This window comes from Pteropus vampyrus, unplaced genomic scaffold (genome assembly GCF_000151845.1).
Source record: "Pteropus vampyrus isolate Shadow unplaced genomic scaffold, Pvam_2.0 Scaffold144, whole genome shotgun sequence".
In the NCBI taxonomy this organism is placed as follows: Eukaryota; Metazoa; Chordata; class Mammalia; order Chiroptera; family Pteropodidae; genus Pteropus; species Pteropus vampyrus.
In genome coordinates, this window is record NW_011888925.1 from 545,933 (window position 1) to 558,253 (window position 12,321).

The 12,321-nt window shown below is 59.4% G+C and overlaps 1 protein-coding gene across 4 annotated transcripts in view; it reads left to right on the forward strand.

The window, feature by feature from the left end:
* Positions 1 to 3,179: 3,179 nt before the first annotated feature.
* DAGLA (diacylglycerol lipase alpha) overlaps positions 3,180 to 12,321 on the forward strand; it is a 28,282-nt gene continuing 19,140 nt past the window's right edge. The window contains exons 1-6 of one of the 4 annotated variants that reach the window (XM_011368608.2): positions 3,180 to 4,291; positions 6,600 to 6,738; positions 7,132 to 7,343; positions 8,211 to 8,234; positions 8,556 to 8,657; positions 9,111 to 9,249. In XM_011368608.2, coding sequence (XP_011366910.1) covers positions 6,644 to 6,738; positions 7,132 to 7,343; positions 8,211 to 8,234; positions 8,556 to 8,657; positions 9,111 to 9,249 — 572 coding nt within the window. In that variant the 5' untranslated portion in view covers positions 3,180 to 4,291; positions 6,600 to 6,643. Of the gene's footprint in view, positions 4,292 to 5,170; positions 5,487 to 6,599; positions 6,739 to 7,131; positions 7,344 to 8,210; positions 8,235 to 8,555; positions 8,658 to 9,110; positions 9,250 to 12,321 lie in introns of those variants that run through there. The other 3 variants (XM_011368606.2, XM_023535768.1, XM_011368610.2) reach the window with 3 other exon arrangements.

The window sequence follows — 12,321 nt, forward strand, 5'->3', positions numbered from 1 at the left end:
CTGACCTCTCCTCCCCGCCATCACCTTGGAACTCTGAAACTGCCCTGCAGCATCAAGAAATGATTCTAGTTATGATGTGCTCTCAGCCTCAGAAGTGAGCAGAGAGGCTGACCAGCTCCCTTACCGGCCCTGCACCTAAGGAGTGGAGGAGCTAGGAATGAACCCCAGCCCGGACACCGCTACACAGAGCAGGAGCCATCTGCCCACCCAGCTGGGCCAGAGGGGCCCGGTTGGTGAGCCCGCCCCAGCTAGGATGGCCTCTGGGGCCAATGCGCACCCTACGGGCTGCCCGGGCCCAGCTGTACTGTGGTCAGTCCCCTTCCACCTGTCAGATGTGCCCCCTCTCCCCGGACTAGACAGGCTCCAGCACCCAGCACAGAAACACTTGGAGTCAGACAGACCGAGAGGGCCTAGCAGGCAGCCGGTGCCCGTCCCTGTCACCTTTTCTGGGCACCTTCCAGTTTCAGAGCCTTTTCACGGAATGGCATTCCTCCTGGGGCGGGAGCCCTGGGCTCTCCACCGGGGCAGCAAGGACCCGAGCTCCCCGCAGGGCTGAAAGAGCCCTTGTGGACACCCCAGTTTCCCTTTTTGCTCTGGCCAGCGGGAAGTTTGGAGTCGGATGCCAGTTTTACATGTAGCGACTGTGTGGGCCTTTCTATCTTGCACCTGTGCAACGATTCCCCCCACCTTCTATCTTAATTTACTTATCTTTTGTTTTGAGGTTCGTTTTCAAATTTATACTTTACCTTTTTGTTGTTTGTGGTTCCTACAAGGCACACCGAGCCTTTTTTTTTTTTTTTTTTTTGGTGAATACAGATAAATAGTAACATATATATCAACTATCAGAAAGACAAGCCTCCCATTGGTCTCTGCTCCTGATTCTTCGGAAGAGGGCAGTGACTCTCTGGCCTGTGGACACTGCTCTTAGTCTGGAACTGGCAGCTCTAGGCTGTGGCTAGATCTGCCCTGGTCACCAGCCTCAGCAGGTAGGGGCCCAGGAGGCCCAGGGCGGATGGGCTTGAGTCTGAGACAGGCGTATCTCCTTTGCCAACCAAGCTGCAGAGCGATGAGGACCCTGCCCGAGGCCGGTGGAGAACCAGCCCCAGGTGACTGAAACCGTACAAATGGCCACTGCCTTCTCGCAGATTGATCCCCAGTGAGGGTGCTCACGTGGATTTTGCCAGCTTCCAAGAGGGTTATGCATCTTCAAGGGAGTGGAAGAGAGGATCTCAGCCCAGCCTCCCTGGGGTGACACTCTGTTAGTGGTAGTGTCTCTTGAGGTGTTTGAGTGGGTGTGCCAGGAGGAAGGTGAAGTGGGGGTGGCGCTCAGGGACTCTCGGACTGTCAGCAGGGAAAGCTGGGAGCCTCTGAGGCCTTTCTCAACCTCAGCTTCCTCACCCATAAAAGGGGGTGTTGGGACTCTTTCTGAGGCCCCTTCTAATTGGCATTCCTACGTTAGGCAGGCTTTGGATGACAGCAGGAAGGACCTCCGTCGCCTGCCTGCTCAGCCCCCTGCTTCTCCGGAGGTACTGGGGCAGAGTCTCTGAGCCTCAGTTTCCTCGTTCGTCAATAGTAACAATAATAGAAGAACCAGCATGTGCTGAGCACTTACTATGTGACAAGTGCTGTCTTAAGTATATGACTCACTTAACTCTCACGGCAGTTCTGAAGCAGGTACTATTCTTAGCCTCGTTTTAGAAGTGAGGACCTAAGGCAAAGAGAAATTAAGTAACTTGACCAAGGTCACACAGCCAGGGCTCAGACATAGTCCGTTTTTAGAGCATGTGGAGAGTGATGCTGTCACCCACATCACTGCTGAGAAGATGGAACGGGATTAGTCCAGGACTTGGGACACAGAAGATGTGCAGCTGACGTCAGAAACATCCCTGTGGCCTGGACCTGACTGTCATCCCTTCAGGCTCAATCTCCAGCCCATCCCTGGGCCCAGATACCAGAAGCTACCTCTGGCCAGGTGGGCTGACCTAGAAGCTGGAGGTGACACTGTTCAGGTCTCCCACAGCACATCATCCTATCCCCTGTGGCCACAAGTTTCAGGCCGACTCAGGTGGCCTGGCCCCATCGCAGGCAAGCAAGGTGACCTCCCATTTCCACATGGCTGGAACTCTGTGCTGGGCCATCCAGTCAGTGGACGCAGCAGCCCACACCCTCCTTCCTCCCACGGAAGCTCTTGGCACCTGTCAGCTGAGACCCATTGCCGAGGGACTCTTCCCCAAAACCTGCTCCCAGAGCCAAGCCCAGAGGGACCTTGGGATTAGTGGACGAGTCCCAGCCTGGGGCACTTTAGGCACCAGCCCCCTGAGGCCCACAGCGGGGCTCGTCACCCAGTCAGGGTTCGTATCTGCTCAGTCCAGCTCTTTCCCATCAGCTGCAGCCAGTGGTGGGCAGCAGCAGCACCTGCGCAGACCCCAGCACCCTGTCACCATCCCCCTGCCGAGAATTCTCCAGAAAGCTCCTCAGAAGCTCTGTGACTATGAGGCCAGCTCTGTGAATATGAGGCCACCACGGATAGGAGGCCTGTGCAAACCCTCTCATGACGTCATCCCAGTCAGTTCTCCATACAGCCTTCTGAGGGGGCGGGGGTCTCCCCGTTCTGCAGATGAAGACACTGAAGCCGTAGGACAGTTACGGTGGCCAGAGGAGGGGAGATGGTCCCCTGAGCGGGCAGCCGAAGCACTGGGATGGGTCGTTTCCCAAAAAGCCAAGGGGGTGAGCTAAGAGGGCCCTTATGACGGGGAGGGGCTTCCTCAGGGGAGCTGGGGCTGCTTCCAGGGGTGGGGCGGTGGTTCGGGGCAGCTGAGGCGGCTCATGAGGGGAGGGGCGGTGTTCAAGGTTGGATGTGCTCACGCTCCAGGGGCACAAGGGTGGTGTGAAGGTGAAGGACACTGCAAGGCCTGGCCTTCGGGGACTCTGGGTTGAGCTGGGGCAGGAACGGGCAGCGAGGCATCAGCTGGTTTACTGTAAGTGTGCCCAGGGGGACACTGCAGTGAGGGGTCCCAGGCTCCCGTAAGGGGGCGGCATGTTCTGCCTGAGAAGGGTGGGTTGGCAGGGGCAGACAGGGAGGGTTTCCAGGGAGAGCCTAGAGAGATGGGGAGGGCTGTGACGGGCAGAGGAACAAGGGTAAACAAAGCATGAACTTCCCAATGAGGTGATTTTAGGGAGCAGCACGTTTTGGGGGGGAATCAGGAAAGGCGGTTGGGCAGTATGAGAAGGGGCCGGAACACTTCTCCAGCCAGAAGGAATTCACTGGTGGGATGCTGGAGTCTGTCCCCAGGGGTTGGGCCGTATCATCTGCTCCGGGACTCAGAGAGGGCTAGGCACCTGCCCAAGGTTGCACAGCCTGCCTCCCGATGATGACGGAGGCCCTTAGCCACTTCCTGAGGGGCTTGGACTTCATCCTGCAGGCCACAAGGAGCCAGGAAGATTTTTAAAGTAGGCGACAGCATGTACATTCTTAAGAAGAGTTTTGCATTTTTAGAAAGAGGAACTCCCAGAATGGTTAATACTTAGCCCAGGGGCCTGAATCATCAGCAAGGAACTTGGGTTTTGTGGGTGAGGGAAGAAAGGGGCCCCCTAGGACTGCTCAAGTCTCCTCATCCATGTGAGGGGGTCCGGGCACCTCATTCATTAGTGCTTGGTCTGGGGGCAGAGCCAGAGGCATGGGGAGCCCACCCCCGCCCTCATGCCTGTTACTCCCTGCTGGAGGAGGTGCCATGCCCACTCTCGGGGGTAAGGAAGGGGAGGCTGTGTGCCCCCCTCCCCACGTGGAGGTTGGAGGGCACCGACCCTGTGCCCCGGGGTAGGAGAGCCAGGGGAGGTGCTTTGTAACAGCCCCACACCAGGAAGCACCCTCTGCCCTCCCCCCTCCTGAGACATTTCCTCCAGATGAAATCACACCCGTATCAGGGGAACAGGCCCCCATTGTGAAGGGCTGGGGTCCTGAGAGAAAGGGCGTCTTTCAGGCCCTTAAAAATAGCAGCCCTGAGATTTATGAATCCGCATGGACTGGAGTTGTCCCATCCTCCGCCCAGCACCAGCACAGGCTCTTGTCACATGCACCCCAGACCGTGACCTGTTGGTGACCAGCTGGAAAATCCACCAGCCCAGGCGGGGAGGGGTTCATGAGCCTTCCTTCTGCGAAGACCCTAAGACCGGCACCGGCGTTAACCGGAACAGTGAGGGCCTCTGAGAGTTCTCCCATGTGGTCCTCGCCAGAGCTTTAGCAGATGGGGATAATCGACATTTTACAGATGAGGAAACTGAGGCACAACTAGTAAGTCACACATCGGTGGGTGGTGGATCCTGGGTTCAAAGCCAGGCAGCCTAGACTCCCAGCACTGTGCCTGGGGTTCTACGTCCCGGGCCCAGGCTGGAGGGGCACTGGGACCCCACCGGGGTCCACACGAGCTAGATGGGCACTGGTACTGACGACGGCTGTCGGCCTCAGGCTACGGGCAGAGGCTGCCACCGGCCACATCACTCCAGGGTCTTGACTGATCTTCAGCCACCTCTGAGGGCGGGGGGCTGGGCTGGCCCCACTTCTCCAGCAGGGCCTTGTGCATGGGGGGGCTGCGTGTGAGTTTGAGGAGGATGCGTGAATGGTATGTGTTCACCATTCTAGACTCCAGGGGGTGAGGGCGAGGGCAAGGGCGAGAGGCGATTGGGAGGGCCTCCCCTGGGGCCCACCTGAGAGCCAGACGTCTTGGGCTGCTGACGGGCAGGGTTCTTGCCTACCAAGGGGCTGGCGCTCCGCTTTGCCAGAGTCTGGCCTGGTTAGCACAGGAGACGGAGCTACAGCACCTGCTGGGACTGTGCTGGCCCCCGACCTCTTAGTCACTTTTGTCATGAGAGGTGGCCCCTACGCCCCACCTTACCCTCTGAAAGCCACATGGAGACAGGGAGGGGCCGCAGAGAACGGGTGACAAAACCCCAGCCGTTGGCAGCTCTGTCCTGCCCCAGCCCCCCTGCCACTCACCGGGCCCCAGCCCCTCCCATCCCATCCTCTCTAGCTGAAGCCGACACTGTCAGTCACTTGTCACAGACACACCCTCAGCCCCGGCCACCACACCACGCGGCTCCTGTGCTCGCCATCCGTCCCTGCTTCCCGCATCCATGCTCCGACTCCTCCTCGGAGAGAGAGTGGGATGATGTCACTTCCTGAGGGTGGGGGGAGGAGGAGGCACGACCCCGGCAGGCTAGCCCGCCAGCCCGTCCGCCAGGCCACCAGCTCGCCCGGAGCTGCCCGGCAGCGGCTAGATGAAGTGGCTGCAGCAGGGAGAGGGAGGTGGAGACAGGCCGGGCTGGGCGTGCTGGCCGGCCCCTGGCCCACCCCGAGGGCTGTGCCCACCAGCGGGGGGAGCCTTGCCCACTCCCTTCCTGAATGATGCCGGTCTCTGTGGATACTCGTGTTCCCTGGAGCCATCACAGGGAGAGGAGGACTTGCCACCTGCCCCTGGACCAGGTGCCATGTAAGCCTCTGCCAGCCTGGGGACAGCCGCCCACCAGTAGGGCTCCTGGCCCTCCACAGCAGGGTCTTCTATGCACAGTTCAGCGTAGGCCTGGCCCTGGAGCCCCTCACTGGGGTCTCTGGACCAAACCCCTGTGGGGGCCTCCCAGCCCGCTCCACTCCCCTTGTTCCCTGGGCTCTAGGGAGTGAGACTCCCGATTCCTGGACGCTCTTCGCTGAGCTTGCCTGTGGCTAATTCGAACTCTGTGACTTCAGAGAGTCGGGAACTGGGCAGCGAAGGCTTCTTGGTTTACGGTGGGTGTGGGAGCTGTGGCTACCGCGAGGGCGGGTGAGGCTCTGGGGCTCACCTACTGCCCTTCTAGCAGGGGGGCTGGGTACCCCAGCCATGCTCTTGATCCTGGATCTCAACCGTGCTCTTCCCTACCAAGAGGAGTAGCTGTGGCTGGGAATTCTGTCGGGTGGGTGCAAAACCAAGTCAAAGCATGCTCTTTGGGTTCTAGCAAAGCGAGAAACTGCAGACCTAATTCAATAAATATTTACTAAGCACCTGCTATGGGCCGGGCACTCACCCCGAGCTGGCTCCAGGCCTTCAGACTTCCAGCTGCCCTGCCCTGCTTGTGCAGTGGGGCGGTGGGGGTGGGGTCAGGCTCATGCTTGGTCTGGGAAGCCTCCACCCCACCCCAAGGACTGTGTGTACTAGGCCAGGTCTCTTTGAAGAAAGGCAGAAGGAGGGCTGGGGGAGCTCCCCTGATCCCATGTAGGGGAGGCAGGGAGTGAGCCCAGGCCTTCAGTGGAGCTGAGCAGTTACTGTCGGGGTAACCCCAGGCAGAACCAATCCCAAGGGGCCAGTGCCAGTCTTAGGGGCTGGAGAAACCTCAGGGGTGAGGCCGAAGCCAGGGTCTCACTGCTAAAGTCCCTTATGTGGGCTTTGGGAAGTGGGTAGGGCGGAGGTGGGTCCTGCCCAAGATTGGGTCAGCATTTCCGGTAACCTGGAAGCCTCTGGGCTGTGGGAGCAGGGAGAGATGCCTGTGTTGCTGGGCATACCTGGCCAGGTGCGGTGGTCCTGGGCGCCATGGCGGCCCAGCCAGCCACAGGGTTCTCTGCTTTTTTGCAGGAGGTGAGCGCCAGGCCCGCTGAGCCTCCTCAGAGCCGCCAGCCATGCCCGGGATCGTGGTGTTCCGGCGGCGCTGGTCTGTGGGCAGCGATGACCTCGTCCTGCCGGCCATCTTCCTCTTCCTCCTGCATACCACCTGGTGAGTCTTGGAGCCACGCCACCCGCCCGGGTTTGAGGAGAAAAGCTACACGGAGTCTTTCCAGCCATCTGTCCTGACCCTGTCTGTCGTGCTCCCAGCTCCCAGCAGGCGGTGCCTGAAACATACAAACCCTTAGGCGATTCCCACGTGGAGCCCAGGGACCTCACCTGGCCGCCGCCGGACCTGAGCCCAGCACTGGGCAAAGCTGCCGCTGCTGTCTCCCCACTGCTGGCAGCTGGGCTCCCAGCTCTTGCTTCCCGTCCCTGGCCATCCGTGTCCTCGGAGGCACTCGCTGCCAGGTGGACAGTGGCCCTATACCGCTGGGTCCAGGCTGGGCCGGGCTGTGGGAGGGGCACGGGCTGCTGGCTCCTCTCACGTGCGTGTCCCCTATAGGTTTGTGATCCTGTCCGTGGTGCTCTTCGGCCTGGTCTACAACCCGCACGAGGCCTGCTCCCTGAACCTGGTGGACCACGGCCGCGGCTACCTGGGCATCCTGCTGAGCTGCATGATCGCCGAGATGGCCATCATCTGGCTGAGCATGCGGGGGGGCATCCTGTACACGGAGCCCCGCGAGTCCATGCAGTACGTGCTCTACGTGCGCCTGGGTAAGGGCCGCCCGCCTCGGGGGGTCTGCTCAGGCCACGCCCACCCCCGCCCTCCACCCGTGCGCCGTCGCGCCTTCCGCCAACATTTGATGGGCACGCGCAGTGGGCCAGGCCCTGAGCCAGCGCCGCGTGCCCGCGGCGAAGCAGCAGGCTTACTGGTTTACTTTCTAGACCAGCGGCAGGCAGACTGCGGCCTGGGGGGCCAAATCTAGCCCGATGCCTATTTTTGTAAATAAAGTTTAAATGGAGCCTGGCCACACTCATTGGTTTATGTCCGTCCTGTCTCTGGTTGCTTTTGTGTGACGAAAGCAGAGCTGAGTAGCTATGACGGAGCGTGCGACCCACAGAGTCTGAAATATTTACTCTGTGGCCTTCCCAGACACCTGTTCTGGGCCACGCGCACCTTTTCAGCTGCTGTGTGGCCCCTCACAAACAGCCCTGTCCTGGGAAGCCCTCAGGGACCTGAACCCACTCCCAGGAGGGCCAGCCTGAGTCCTCCTGGGCTTCCCCGATGGCTCCCTTGTGCGTCTATGGACAGCACTGAGCCCAGGGAGCTGAATCCGTGTCCTCAAGGTCACACAGCCAGTGTGCGAGTGTCAGAGCTGAGATCTGAACCCAGGCCCTCTGGCTCTCAGCTAACACACTGTGCTGCCGGTGGATGGGGGAGGGGAGGCCGAATCCCCACCCCATCTTGGCTCAGCCTTGAGCTCAGTGCTCTGGCCCCACTGAGCAGGGTGCTTGAGCAGCCGGTCACGGGGGGGGCCCCTCCTTCTTCCTGACTCAAGTGCCAGAAGCCCTGAAAGGGACACCCTCTCATGTGATTCTCGCACAGTAATGGAATGTAGACATTGTCACCCCATTTTACAGATGAGGAAACAGAGGCTGAGAGAGGTTAGCTAACTTGCCTAAGATGCGTCTGATTCCACAGTCCGTGGGTATAACTCTAAAATCCTGAAACGACTGTTCATCGTCAGCTTTTCCAGGCACCTTCTCAGGGAGGTTTTGGGGCCGGCGGGCGCATTACGAAAGGGTGGAGCTGGGGGGACAGCTGCGCTCCTTGAGCCCCCTCCTCCACGAAGCGGGTCTGATGCCCCTGCTGCTGAGCGGCGGAGGCCCTGCGGTAGGAGGGGCCGGGCCGAGGTTCCAGGGCCCTTCCCAGCGGCAGGCGGCAGTCGGCGGCCGTCCTTCAGCCAGCGCCCGCTCTCCTTACAGCCATCCTGGTGATCGAGTTCATCTACGCCATCGTGGGCATCGTCTGGCTCACTCAGTACTACACCTCCTGCAACGACCTCACTGCCAAGAACGTCACCCTCGGTATGTCAGCCAGCCCTTGGGGTAGAAGGGACGGAATCAGTTTGGAGAAGAGGAAGCTCAGGCACCACCAGAGGGAAAGTTTCTGTAAGGGCACCCGGCAGCTTGGCTGGCCTCCATTCTCGTGGTCTGCCACCTACCTCAGGGGACTCTGGACTGAGGGTGCAGCAGCAGGCATAGGGCTGTCCAGGGCAACAGTTGAGGGCCCCTCAGCATCTCATGGAAACCTACAGAGCCGCCTGCTCTGTGCCAAGGCTGGGCCTTGGCCAAGGTCGTGGCTCAGCGAGGGGGCGACCACGTGGTCGGGGCCAGGGGCCAGGGGCGGCTGCACCCTGCTGTTGGGTGCCAGAAACAGTCGTGGGCAGGGAGACTCCAGCGCCCCTTCCTTCAGGGCTGTCGAGCCAGGGAGGTGTCCCCAGGACCTCCAACTCCCGCTTCTGACTGCTGCCCCCACAGGGATGGTCGTCTGCAACTGGGTGGTCATCCTGAGTGTCTGCATCACCGTCCTCTGCGTCTTTGACCCCACTGGCCGCACCTTCGTCAAGCTGAGGGCCACCAAGAGGAGGCAGCGCAACCTGCGTACCTACAACCTGCGGTCAGTCGGCTGGGTGGTGGGCGGTCCCCTGCGAGATTCGCTGACAGGCAGGCAAGGCTGGCTGCACATCGCCCAAACTACATCTCAGCCTGTGTGTGAGGCGCGGGCATTGGTCCAAGGCTTAGCCTCCCCCTGCCTCAGTGTCCTGGTCTGTAAAGTGGGAATAACGGCAAGTCCTGCCTCACGCCGCCGTTATGAGATTTACCTTAGATAATACGTGCAGAGTGGTTAACACGATGCTCGCACCTGGGTTCAGTAACTATTGCTGTCCTCGTCTTCAAGGCCAATGCCAATAATGGCGACAGTAATAGCAGGAGATGCGTGTTAGTTGAGCCAATCACTATATATATTAACTAACAATAGTCCCGTGAGGTAGCTCTTACCATCGTCCCCATAATACACATGAAGAAACAGGGGCCCAGAGAGGTTACGCGACTTGGCTGAGGTGACAGACACAGCTGGTACTTGACGGGGCAGGGATCAAGGTAGTCTGGCTTTAGAGCCATTGCTCTTAACCACTAGGCTAGGCTGACTCTAGGACTAAGGGGGCTGAGGAGGTTAATCAAGGAAGGCTCCCTGGAGGAGGTAAGTTTTACACAATGTTTTCAAGAAAGGGGAAGGCCGTGCCATGGCAGAGAAAATGAGGGAGGGCACTCAGGGTCATAGTAATTCCTGTTTATTGAATAAAAGAGAGGGGGTTTCCAGGGCGGGTCACAGTAACGCCTGTTGACTGAGCTGCTGCTGAGAGGCCTTGCCCTGAGCGCCGTCTCCCACTGATCTGTTTAATCCTCCTGCCAACCCTGCAGCCGTGAGACCCATTCTGCAGATGGGAGTCAGCATCCCAGAGAGGCAGGTCACTTGCCCCAGGCCGAGTTGGTGGGCTGCGGAACTCCAGCCCAGGGCAGTGGGCTCAGGAGCGCTCAGCCAGAGGAGTGGTCACCCAGGCCTCCATGCCCAGCAGGAATCTCCCCACCCACCCTGCTTGGCCTCCCCCGGTCTGCTCAGGCCCTCCACGTCAGCTCCTCACTGTGGCCAGAGCCACACCCACGCCTGGGCTGGCCACTTCCCAGCCTAAAATGCCAGGTCTTGGAGCCAAAGCCTGGGAGCCCATTCTTCCTCCCGGCACAGCTGGCTGCAACCACCCGTCCCATTTGGCTCACTCTGAGCACGGGCCCCCACCTGACCTGGTTTCTGGGCTCCTGGGACCCTGGGGGAAAAAAAAAATCTCCCCTCCCTGACTCTGAGTAATTGCCTTTGGGGCCCAGGGCAACCAACGCCTTTGCAGCTGAGGGTTGGCAGTGGCTGTCATTTTAATTAGAAAGTCTTCCTGTGATTTCCGGGCCTATGTGGGTGAATAAGAGGCCTCAGAGCTCACAGGTCCTGACCCGTTACGGTTTCTCCAGCTGCAGGGCGGGGCTCGCGAGGGCTGCGCGGCCACGGCTCCGTTAGTGTGACCCCCTCGACGGCCCTTCTCTACTCACCCTCCCTCCACTTGAAACCCACAGACAGTTTTTCTAACAAGGACATTTTCAAGTCAGCCGACCCTTCATCCACTTCCAGGTTTGGGGATGCACACAAGCCGTGCTGTGTCTCACTGACAGGCTCATTTAGTTTCTAGAAATCAGGAAGCTGTTTAAGTCCTCGGCCCGTTTCTCCTTCCAGTGACATCTGGTGGGGGTTGGAAGGTGTGGGTTATTCCCAGCACTACTCTCTGAGAGTCTTGACATGGATCTTTGCAGAAGGAGTGTCTGCCCTCCCTCAGTGAGCCCCACGGCAGAGGGGTGCTGACTCTGTGAACTTTTTCTGTCCAGATTTACTATTTCTCTCCGTTTTGGTCTCGTCTCGGTGACCTAACTTAAGCTTTAGGCCAAACCTGTTACTGTCTCCATCTGCCCCCTGGTGGGCACAGTGGGTACTTCAGTACTGTATACAGTCTGCCCGTCCATCAGGCCAGCGGCCCAGTGGGAAATTCTCTTTGAACATTTGAAAACCCCATTAGGTTAGAAAGGGTTAAAAAAAACCCATGATGTTCTGGGAGCCCAGCTTGGCCAGCATGCTATCACTTCATCAAGCCCCCAGCAGGTGGGACTGTGGCTTAGGACGTAAGCCTGCCCAAGTCCCTTAGGGCAGCAGGTCCCAGAAGCAGCAGTTCCCTTCCGCCCTTTCCTGTGTCCTTCCCTGGCCTTGTGGAACCAGGGTTGGGAGCAGAAAGCGACCTTTACCAAGAGGCTCGGGAAGGAGGGCCCGGCCCATCACCCCTGATGGACGCTAAGTGCCTTGCATGCATTCAGAGCCACCCATGGCTTCCCCTCCTGACCACCCCGCCTCAGGCTCTGACGGGGCTAGCAGGAGGGCACGTGTCACGAAACCACGCCAGCCCCTTCTGCTCAGTCTGGAAATGAACATTTTTAATGTTTGAGCTGTTATCTTAATGTCCAAAACACACCTACTTCTGGGCACCCAGCATCAGAAGGGCCTCCATGGATAACTGGCCAATTGCTCAGCCTTGCGGTGCAGACTCCTGGATACCTGACTCCCCATCAGAACAGCCAGACTCACAGGGGCTGGGCGTGGGGGTGGGGATGGCCAGGGCCCAGCCATACAGATGAAGCTGGGGACCCCCTCCCTCTAATGTGACAGATCCAAGAGCTGGCAAAACCAGAGCCTCCTTGAGCCTTAAACTTCCCCTGGGTACAGAGAACGTGAGTATCTGAAGTCCTTTTGAGGGGAAGCAGCTCTGTGTGGCAAGTTTGCCCCAGGCCTTGGAACAAGTTGGCAGAGAAGGCCCGGGACCCTGCAGCCACGACCAGGGCTCTTGGTTTGAGCCCTTGGAATGCTGAGCCACTGAGCATCTTTGGGCCCCCAGCTCCAAAGCCCCCAGGGCACGCTGGTGTTCAGTCTGCAAAAGCTGGGTGCCTGGGTCCTGGTCTTGGCAACCAGGTCACTGGCCACCCAGCTTTGGCTGGGTCTATTCTCCCCTGGACCTCCCATCAGGGAGCCCTTTGGTGGGGTCCTGGGAACAGGCCGCCCTGTTTCCATAATGTCTGCTCCTGGCTCTTCTGGTCCAGCCGT